General features: G+C 41.4%; 2 protein-coding genes across 2 annotated transcripts; both read right to left on the reverse strand.

Moving 5' to 3' along the window:
• Positions 1–974: 974 nt before the first annotated feature.
• LOC124957492 lies at positions 975–11289 on the reverse strand. Its single transcript, XM_047514523.1, has 2 exons — positions 10048–11289; positions 975–4000 (listed from the first exon to the last, which is right to left on the reverse strand). Exon 2 carries the CDS (start codon positions 3993–3995, stop codon positions 1911–1913), a length of 2085 nt encoding a protein of 694 aa, XP_047370479.1. The 5' UTR covers positions 3996–4000; positions 10048–11289; the 3' UTR covers positions 975–1910.
• LOC124957493 lies at positions 7655–10035 on the reverse strand. Its single transcript, XM_047514524.1, has one exon. The coding sequence runs from the start codon at positions 9676–9678 to the stop codon at positions 7933–7935; it is 1746 nt and encodes a 581-aa protein (XP_047370480.1). The 5' UTR covers positions 9679–10035; the 3' UTR covers positions 7655–7932.
• Positions 11290–11596: the final 307 nt, after the last annotated feature.

An 11596-nucleotide genomic window follows, 5' to 3' on the forward strand; every position in this document is an offset into this window, starting at 1 on the left:
TTAAAACACTTATTTTTACATAATAAAAACGTTATATTCTTGTTATATTCTCGATTCTGCGTCGATAGAATGTAAAATCAATGAAATTAAATGAGATTTCAAATTTTCGTATTTCGGTGATACGCGTATATGAACGAAAAATCGTATATTGTTACGTCCCGGGTGGGAGAAAACACAAAAAAAAAGAAATTTTTAAATATGAGCTGCTAATACGGTCAGGTCAAGGCCTAAACCTTCTACTCCAACCTTGCAGACTCCTCTCGTTTTGGTACAAGACTCGGGGTTGAGAGTAAACAAATCCTTTTGCTCGAAGAATGGCTGCTACATATAGAAACCGTCCGCCTCTTCGTTGTAGACTAAAGACACTATATGTGTTCTGACTTACCGTAGCTGACAAGAATTCCCAAGATAACGAAGTAAATTAATGCGTGGATGATAATTCGATGTTTTTGTAGCCTGGACTGGAATTATTCTCCTTGGATGGAACTGAGCCAAAAATCCGCAATTTCCTTAGATGAACGAAGATTGATGGTCAATGGAAGGGAGGAGAAATATCACCACAAATTAACAATAACAATTTAATGAAACACTGTGATACACTAAATATACATTTTCAATAGGAACACTTGATTTAGAACTTGAATTATGTGTTAGTACGCGACGCTCGCGGTACCCGGTTATTTTATTATGTTATCTCGTGTACAATTCACAATTTCACCAAGTAATCGGCAGGAAAGAAAGATATATTCTCTTGTTATAATCTTTTATAATTGCTTAACAAACATTCGCGCTCGGGAAAATAAACTATTTATAGCCGTACGGTATGATACTGAAAGTACGCAGTAGATCTAAATTTTCTAAGTAAAATATTAACTTGATTTATCTTTATAATTCTTAAAAGCGGAGCTGAAGTTTTAGCTGCTGATCGAGTTGAGCGACGGATGAAGACTGGCGGCCGCTTCGCTGCTCTCCCACTCCGTCGACTCCCAGATGGTGTTGCTGCGCATGCGCGCCGCTCATACTTGCCGCCTACGGGCAAAGGCATTGCCCGTGGGAAAGAGGTGGCGTGATGGAGTACAAGCATTCCATCGTCTCCTTTCTGGGAATTGCTGCCAGTCGACGCTTATCGCCGGATGTGGTTCCGAGAATTCTTAGCCTCAGGAATGCGCTTATCGCCCGATGCATTTCTTGGAATTCCTTAGTTCCCAGGCGCAGTTATCACCGGATGTATTTCTCGGAATCCTTAGCCTCTGGAATGCGGTTATCGCCGTGTATAATACCAGGAATCCTTAGCCTTTGGAATGCGGCTATCAGAGGATGAAGTCTAGCCATTCGTGATAAGAGTGTCTCGGACTTGTCGCTTTATCTTTATTATTTTACATTATAAAATATAATTTCTCTCTATTCTTTTGTTAACAAATTCCTTATATTAATTAATGCCCTTGTGAATACATGAAGGTTTTAGTAATATGTATTAATAATTATTGTTATTTCTTATAATAATTATTTCTTAATAACTATGAAATATAAGAATACTTAACATTACAAATTTAATATTAAATTATATTTATTGTTGCGTATATATGTAATGTTGATTTATTAGTAGATCGCATTTTGAACCTTATCCTTTTACTTTTTATTTGATTTGTTTATTAACTTATATTCTAATATATGTTCTTTCATTTATAAGTTAAATGAAACTTATTTAACAATGGTGTTACTTCCTATAGTATCGATAGTGAATGATTAATCTTGTTAATATTCCTAAGGTGTGTTTTATTATCATGGGGTTAGCAACGGTTGATTTACCTACGGAGGTTTACCGGCAGTGGAAATACCGATGGTGGGTATACCTACGGTAGAACTATTGACAATAAGATTACCGACGGTAGGATAAGCATATCTGTTACTTATATTCTTTTATTTAGAGATGTTTTCGACCAACACACGTCGTCACGCGGCGACGTGACACCTCCCCCCTTAATTGAGTCGTTAGGAATCTCTATTTCTGACGACTTGGTTTTACGAGCTGCCAGGATGCTTTCGAGGATTGGGTATCTCGAACTTCCCCTGGTTGCGGGTGTTGGAGTGACATCATCCGTAGTGTCGTCCACCTTGACCTCGATGGCATCGTTTTCCTTGTCACTCTCTGTTGTCTTCGTCTCGTCTTGTTTCTCTGATCGTCCTAGATGAAGGAGTAGATGTGTCAATGAACTCCAGATGGCTCCCAGCAGGTGTAGGCTCCATCCATAGACCGTATGAAGCACATATCCTCTGATAATGGCGTCGACACATAATTTTACGCCTTTGATTAAAATAAACAGGCCGATCATTCCAGCACTGGCTGATCCAAATGCTAAAAAGCCTTGCCATAGTTTCGAGACCGCACTGTCTGTAATCCTGTTTATGTCTGCTTCTCCCAATAAATTATACATTGAAACGGTGTTGGGTGGAATGCGGTGTCCTGTAGCTCCTCTGGCGATTGTGTTTAGAAGTCCAGGTCTCTCTGCAGGAAACATGATATGGTCTCGTAAGTTGTCCAAGTCCTGGTGCGTATAAATACCGCTCGTCATTAAGTTCTTCGTGTTAGTGTATTTCCATGCCAATTTGGTTAATGGCTGTAGTATTTGAGGAGGGAGTACTTCCACAGGCTTCGGGGTCAGCCTGTACCAATTCCCCTCCAAATAGTACATGGATGGTAATAGAGCGTTGCATTCTTTTATGGTTCCTGTCTTTACCAATATTCTCGATTTTGGTGTCAGGTAAAGACTATTATTTTGGTGTGTCACAGGTAATTCATGGTAACATTCTTCCGATTGCCTTATGCTGACTGGGACGGGTGTACACTTCACTATGTGAATAACTTCTCTTACAGTTACAGCCATGTAACCCGCTGCCTTCATGATCGTATAAGCGAACTCATCTGGGCGGAGAGTCGCTAATGCCAAAGCGTTCTTAAGGACCTGCTTTTCTAGTTCGCACTTTTGCCTAATTACGTCACTGTATAGAGCTGTCATCTGAGTTCTTATGTGCTTCTCGAGATAAACAAATTTAGAGTTAACGTAGGCGAATAGATCGAGGTTTTCAACCGATAACTTTGCTTTTGACGCGAAGGTCCTTCCCTTCTGAGTTTCCAGAATAAATAATTTTGGATGCTCGCTGAGTAATAGGGTATAACCACATAGATGATGCTCCGCTCTTTTTTCCAAGGTGAATGTGACGTCTTGAGTCGTAATAGTGTATATATCTGGGTATATTTCCGCGTTGCCCATAGCTTTTAATTTAGTTGCGAGTCCTTCATACAACACCTTGTAATTATCGAAGTTACATGACGACTCCGGCCTGGTTGACCAAAACGCATTTCCTTCCTCGTCAGTGATGCACATTCCATCCGTGAATACGCACGCTTCACCTTTACTCAAGATTACATTGTTTTGTGCAATCTTCACAGTAGCATAATATTCCTTAATGATAATCTTTATCGATGCTTGTACCACTACGTTGTCCCACGTGCCGTACGGGTCGGCGTATTGTGTACCAGAGCACTTGCCGTCCATTGATATCGATCCTGCCAACGTGGCACTCCGATACTCGGTGGCATTGGCCCGCAAACCCGATACCTGCAGGCTCGGTGTTATCCCCATGATACCGGTGTTGAATGCGGCCTTGCATGCCTCAGCTGTTAAATCCATTAGATATATACGTCTTCCATTTTGAACAGCTGACACATGTGAAGACATTCCACAATAATAGATTGTTCGGTCGATCTCCACTCGGCATTGGTGTACGTGTGTATGATCGTACTCTGCTAACTGTAGGAGCTGAATATAGACTTCTGTAGCGTTGGGAGCATGCGACGGGATATTACATTCTCCCGTGTCCAACAGTGAAATGGTCGTAATGTTTGTTGATCCTCCCCCACAGTCGTACCCCAACAAGCAGAAACATTTGCTGATGATTCCTAATGTTGTTATTAAAATGCCGAGAAGCCCCATGGTTTCTGTAAAACAATCACCTTAACCTATCTCATTTTAGATATTCTTAACTTATTAGCGTTCACTACCCTAGTACGATTTCCTATTGATAATTTGACATTATTACGAGGAAGTATTTCTAAAATCTGATGAGGTCCTGTATATTGGTTGCCGAATTTTTTGGTGGGTTCCTTTAATAAAAACACCCTATCCCCTTCCCTTAAAGATAACGGTCTTGTTTTCTTGTCGTAATACTTTTTTGAAGTTTCCTTGGATCTCATCAAATTTTGTCGTGCTACCTCTTGCGTTTTATTTATTTTATTTATTAATTTCGCGTAGTATTGTAAGTATGTCCTGTCCATTTCGTCATCCAAAGGAGGATCTGAAGCTGGGACCCTGGCTAGTTTTCCGAAGACCAGCTCATAAGGCGTGTATCGAGTTCCCTCATGTACACTTGTATTATACGAAAAGATAGCCGTATCTACCCATTCGTCCCAATCCTTTTCCTTGTCAGTGAATTGCTTCAGGTACTCGATTAAGACATGGTGTGATCTTTCTAGCGATCCGTTGGACTGTGGGTAGAAGGCTGTAGTTTTGTATTGCCTTATTTTAAATTTTCGCGCTATGGCTCGTAGTAGGGTACTCAAGAAATTTGACCCTTGGTCCGTGAGTATTGCCCTAGGCGCACCGAACTTACATATTAGATTGGAAATTAAAGCGTTGGCAATGTCTATTGACGTTGTGTTAGCGAGAGGGACGGCTAATGAAAATTTTGTTAACTGATCCTGAATCGTCAAAATATATCTATTCCCATTTTCAGTTTGGGCTAGAGGACCCACTACGTCGAGTGCTACTTTATCGAATGCAGATCCCGGTGTGTCTGTTAACACCATTGGTTGCTTATTTTTGATTCTGACAAGCTTTTTCAGTTGACAATCCAAACAATTTTGAACGAAAGTCTGTATCTGCCCTTTCATATTTTCCCAAAAATATCTTGCCCTAAGTCTGTTATAAGTTTTGGTTACTCCCTTATGACCACCTAAAGCAGATGAGTGGTTTTCGCGTATTAGGTCCTCGCGCTCATTCTCCTGGGGTATCCTAACCAAATTCTTACAGAAATAAATAGTGCAATCTTCCGCGTCGAATAATTCTCCTAGCCTTTTCTGGATATATTCCCATGGTATGTTATCTATTTTTTTCGAACTGGAGATGCTTACTGTATGCAAGTCCAGTTCCCTTGTTACCGATAGGAGCGACTCCAGAGCATCGTTCAGAATTTCTATATCCGTTATCACATTGTCGTTTTCTTTAATAACTAAAGATATTAAGTTTTTAGAACCGTATTTAGTGACCCTTGCACGACCTAGTGTTAATTCCGTATAATTTGGGAGTTTATTCATATCATGAAGCTGTTTAGCTCCCTCATCACATGGGTTTCCTTTTTGGGTGATAAATATCGCTAGATTGTCCTTTCTCATTGTCAATCTATCCCGAGTTTCTTTAAGGTTCTGTGAAATTCTGAATGTCTGCTCTTCCTGATTCTGCCATTCGTATGGCCGCGATATTGGGTCGAATAAGATGTCTGAGCTAGAATCCGAGTCGCTCTCACCGATGATATTAGAGTTATTCGCGCCGCTTTCCTCCGTCTCGCTAGGCACCCTACTTATGTCTATCTGCTCAAAGAGCTTCTCTAGTTCTCCCGTGTCTGATTCGTGTGGGGCTGATCTGCGAGAGTACAAGGACTCGCTTGAAGACCTGTCGTCTATATGCATCGGCAAGACCTTCGCTGTTTCCGGCGGATTTCGTGAAAGAGCATCGGCGTTCGCATTGGCCGTTCCTGCTTTGTAAATTATTTTGAAATCATATTCTGCTAATTTTAAACCCCACTTGGTCAAACGCGAAGTCGGATCTTTATGCGATTTTAGCCACACTAGTGGCCGATGATCAGTAACTAACGTGAATGTTCTCCCATATAAATATGGCCTAAAATAATGCACGGCGTAGACTATCGCTAAGAGTTCACGCTCGATTGTAGAGTAATTCCTTTCAGCTACGTTCAATAGCCTTGAGCAATACGAGATAGGTAGGTCTTTCCCTATCGGTCCCTGACTAAGCACTCCGCCTATCGCATAACCTGATGCGTCCGTGGTAACGTTAAATTCTCTATTGAAGTCTGGGTATTGAAGCACCGGTTCCTTGCACAGAGTGTCTCGTAATTTAGCGAATGCCTCTTCCTGTGGCTCACCCCACTTAAATGTCACTTCCTTCTTCAATAATTCCGTGAGAGGTCTTGCCAATTTTGAGAATCCTGGGATGAACCTCCTATAGTATCCTGCAAGCCCCAGGAATTGTCGAACATTCTTAGCCTTCTTGGGTTGCGGGAATTCCCTTACGGCCATTAACTTCTTCGGATCAGGTTTCACGCCGTCTTTCCCGATGATATGGCCAAGGTAGATGACTTCCTTTTTTAGGAATTCGCATTTATCAGGTTGTAGCTTTAGATTAGCCTTCCTTAGTCTTCCTATTAACTTGCTGAATTTAATCTCGTGCTCGTGGAGTGACCTTGCGTACAATACTATGTCGTCTAAATAAACAAACATTTCTTCGCCTTGAAGTCCCGTCAGCACGAGATCCATAAGTCTTTGAAAGGTGGCTGGAGCATTCTTTAATCCGAATGGCATTCTTGCGAACTCGAAATGCCCATGAGGTGTTGAGAAGGCGGTCTTGTGGCTGTCATCTGGGTGCATCTTGATCTGATGGAATCCGGATTTCAGATCGAACGTGGAGAAATATTTTGCGGAGCCCAGCTGATCGAGTATCTCAGTAATGTTAGGGAGGGGATACGCGTCCCCGACTGTCTTTTCGTTAAGTCCCCTATAGTCGATCACCATTCTCCATTTTGGATTTCCTTTTGAATCAGCCTTCTTAGGTACTACCCATATGGGGGAATTGTAAGGGGAGAGAGATGGCCTTATTATATCACTCTCTAACAATTCTTGCGTCTGCTTGTTTATTTCATCCTTATGAATGGGTGGGAACCTGTACTGCTTAGTATGTATCGGTATCTCGTCGGTGGTGATAATCCTATGCGTCAGCACCTGCGTGCTATCCAGCTGTTCTCCTGGGAGATGGAAGCAATCTGCGCTCGCAGATAAAAGGTCAGTGACACTTTTTCTTTCTTCGTCATTCAGGTGATCCAAACGTAACAGTGCTTCCACCTCTTTTGCTCTACTACTATTGTCCCGTTTCATCTGGTTACCTTGACCCTGGTTCTTCTGATTATTCCTAATCGTTCTAACGTATGCCGCTGTTTCCCTTTTTGAAAAGCTCGGCGTATCTAATGTTCTGTCCTGATGCGTTTCGAACGCTTGTAATTCTAGCGTGGGCACCACAATATCATGATCTTCATTAGTAGTATTTATCACCCTGAAATAAGCCCGACCTTGGTGATTTTTGACTATAGCTTCTCCCATGTATATCCCCTGAAAGGATTCTATTCGCGGAATGTAGCCTTCCTTGATTTCAGAGTTCTTGACACGACAATGAAACACCACACTTGTCCTTGCTGATACGCGAACTAATTGTCTGTCTGCGAACGGTACTTCCTTATCCGCGACCCTCATACACTGCTGGGTGAAGCATACGTCAACACCTACTGATTTCAGGAACTCACTTCCCAGAATACCGTCTTGTTCGATAGGGAAGTTCGACGCCACTACATAGAATCGTACTTCCTTCCCAAAGAGTTGGACGGTCACTGAACCCTTCGTTCGAATATGATCGTCCGTAATGCCACATACATTTATTATATCGCTATGATCGGTTTTTAAATTAAATTCGGTAGCACCCTCCTTGATAATGTTGACTTCTGCGCCAGTGTCAATCATAAGTTTAATTTGCCTACCCTGGTTCCCGACGTCAATGATTATTGTGGGTGTTTTCGCCGTCGGTTTATAATTTATTGTGGCGATCTGCTTGACTGGGTCGCCTGTGCGTTGGTTTGTCCGTGAGCGTTTCCAATGGCGGCCCCGCTCCTGTCTGATCTCGACGGGCCGCTTACATGGTTTCCCTGGTTGCTGGACGTTGAGTGTCTTCTCTCTCTATTTTTGTCCCTTGGTGATGGGCTCCGTCGATCATCGTTTTGACTATATTTTCTTTTGTACTCGTTAGAATCTCGGCGGTTTCTTGTCCTATCCTCCGGACTCTGACGGTCAGGATTATACTTGGAACGTTTATCCCCAGTTCTATGCTCACTGTCGTACTTGAGCTTCCGGCAATCTTTTAAAATGTGGCCAATCCTTTTACAATAGTAGCAGGTCCGCTGTTCTCGTGGACTAGGTGGCCTATTATTTAAGGTCAAATTCCTTCCCTGGTTCTTTGACCGAGGAGATGGAGGTCTCGCAGTAATTTCCGAAAAAGTCGGCGGTCTTCCCTTTATTCTACAATCCTTCGCCATATGACCTATTTCCTTACAGCTCGTGCAAATGATTTTTTCGCTTGTGATAGCATGTATTCTAGAAATCTCCCTTGGTCCTTCTTTGCCGGTGCGAGCTCTATTCCTTTCTAGGGCTCTGCTTATTCTTAAAAGAGCATTGGCCGCTGTCGTTAAATCATGATACCTTTCATGCTTCATCCGTAACTCATATTCCTCCGGCAATCCGTTTTCTAGCGCGTCGAGTACCTCGCATTCAATACGTCTTCGTTGATGATCACCCAACTCTCCCGATTCCTTAGTCTCTGCCTCGATTATAGCTTGTTTCAATTCCTTTATACGTTCCGTGTAGTCTAAGACTCGTTCCCTAGGTTTCATGTAAATATTAGCTAATTGTCCCTTGTAGTGACTTGCGGATTTTGCCGGCTGGAAAGCTGCTTTTAGCAAGCCTACCAGTTGTTCTACTGTTTGTAGCTCCTGGTCTTCTGTAACTGAGTACGCGTGCCCGTCTAATTTGGCTCTAATCCTTCGAACTAGCATCGCTTCTATTTCCCTGGAAGGGTGTTCGAGAAATAGGTCCATAGCTCTCTTACACGCTCTTGAGAATTGGAGTACCGATATGTTGTATCCGTCGAAGCGCGGAATTGTTTCAGTTATTTCTTTTAGCTTTGGTTCTGACCCGGCTATTTGAACTGATCTCGTTCGTATCGGTCTGGGTTCGGGTTTTTCTTCGTTTATTACGCGATTCCTCCTTGGTAGGTCAATATCGGCTATAGATTCTAAATTGCTTCTTGACGAATACGGGCTTACGTCACGGTGTACAGCCGTGACAATAGGCGTATTGCGCGATTCGTTTATCATCAAGGATTCGTGCCGATGGTCCAGTTCTTTTGCGCGAAGTTCATTTTCACGTTTTTGCAGATTTAATTCGCGCCTATCTAGATCTAAGTCGCGTTTTTCTATTTCTAGGAGTCGGTTATTCAATTTCGTTTTGAGATCAGTTATTTCGCGAAGTTGAGTTTGTATGTTCCTTTCCTGTTCTTCGATAATCATTATTCTCGCCTCTAATTCGGATTCTGCATTTTGGATTTCATTTTCCCGTTCCCGTACTTTCTTTTCTAATTTTTTGATTTTCTGTTCTGTGGTCCTATTTTCCTCCAGGCAGAGTAATATTCTTGCTTCCCGATCGTCTAATTCTCCCTCATATGCTCGTAATTCGTCCTCCGTGAGGGAGGCCCTTGTAGGCGTGCCCGGATTTTTGGGAGCTGCCATTCTTGGAGTATAGTTACTAAAGATTCTAACGTTAAAATTGGATATGCCAAAAAAAGTAGATAAATGAGATAGTTGAATCCCCTAGGAGGCTTTACTATCCCACCGCTGCCACCAAAAATTTTCTTAATAATTATGTTACGTCCCGGGTGGGAGAAAACACAAAAAAAAAGAAATTTTTAAATATGAGCTGCTAATACGGTCAGGTCAAGGCCTAAACCTTCTACTCCAACCTTGCAGACTCCTCTCGTTTTGGTACAAGACTCGGGGTTGAGAGTAAATAAATCCTTTTGCTCGAAGAATGGCTGCTACATATAGAAACCGTCCGCCTCTTCGTTGTAGACTAAAGACACTATATGTGTTCTGACTTACCGTAGCTGACAAGAATTCCCAAGATAACGAAGTAAATTAATGCGTGGACGATAATTCGATGTTTTTGTAGCCTGGACTGGAATTATTCTCCTTGGATGGAACTGAGCCAAAAATCCGCAATTTCCTTAGATGAACGAAGATTGATGGTCAATGGAAGGGAGGAGAAATATCACCACAAATTAACAATAACAATTTAATGAAACACTGTGATACACTAAATATACATTTTCAATAGGAACACTTGATTTAGAACTTGAATTATGTGTTAGTACGCGACGCTCGCGGTACCCGGTTATTTTATTATGTTATCTCGTGTACAATTCACAATTTCACCAAGTAATCGGCAGGAAAGAAAGATATATTCTCTTGTTATAATCTTTTATAATTGCTTAACAAACATTCGCGCTCGGGAAAATAAACTATTTATAGCCGTACGGTATGATACTGAAAGTACGCAGTAGATCTAAATTTTCTAAGTACAATATTAACTTGATTTATCTTTATAATTCTTAAAAGCGGAGCTGAAGTTTTAGCTGCTGATCGAGTTGAGCGACGGATGAAGACTGGCGGCCGCTTCGCTGCTCTCCCACTCGGTCGACTCCCAGATGGTGTTGCTGCGCATGCGCGCCGCTCATACTTGCCGCCTACGGGCAAAGGCATTGCCCGTGGGAAAGAGGTGGCGTGATGGAGTACAAGCATTCCATCGTCTCCTTTCTGGGAATTGCTGCCAGTCGACGCTTATCGCCGGATGTGGTTCCGAGAATTCTTAGCCTCAGGAATGCGCTTATCGCCCGATGCATTTCTTGGAATTCCTTAGTTCCCAGGCGCAGTTATCACCGGATGTATTTCTCGGAATCCTTAGCCTCTGGAATGCGGTTATCGCCGTGTATAATACCAGGAATCCTTAGCCTTTGGAATGCGGCTATCAGAGGATGAAGTCTAGCCATTCGTGATAAGAGTGTCTCGGACTTGTCGCTTTATCTTTATTATTTTACATTATAAAATATAATTTCTCTCTATTCTTTTGTTAACAAATTCCTTATATTAATTAATGCCCTTGTGAATACATGAAGGTTTTAGTAATATGTATTAATAATTATTGTTATTTCTTATAATAATTATTTCTTAATAACTATGAAATATAAGAATACTTAACATTACAAATTTAATATTAAATTATATTTATTGTTGCGTATATATGTAATGTTGATTTATTAGTAGATCGCATTTTGAACCTTATCCTTTTACTTTTATTTGATTTGTTTATTAACTTATATTCTAATATATGTTCTTTCATTTATAAGTTAAATGAAACTTATTTAACAATGGTGTTACTTCCTATAGTATCGATAGTGAATGATTAATCTTGTTAATACTCCTAAGGTGTGTTTTATTATCATGGGGTTAGCAACGGTTGATTTACCTACGGAGGTTACCGGCAGTGGAAATACCGATGGTGGGTATACCTACGGTAGAACTATTGACAATAAGATTACCGACGGTAGGATAAGCATATCTGTTACTTATATTCTTTTATTTAGAGATGTTT

The sequence above is a fragment of the Vespa velutina genome, unplaced genomic scaffold, assembly GCF_912470025.1.
Source record: "Vespa velutina unplaced genomic scaffold, iVesVel2.1, whole genome shotgun sequence".
Classification (NCBI taxonomy): Eukaryota; Metazoa; Arthropoda; class Insecta; order Hymenoptera; family Vespidae; genus Vespa; species Vespa velutina.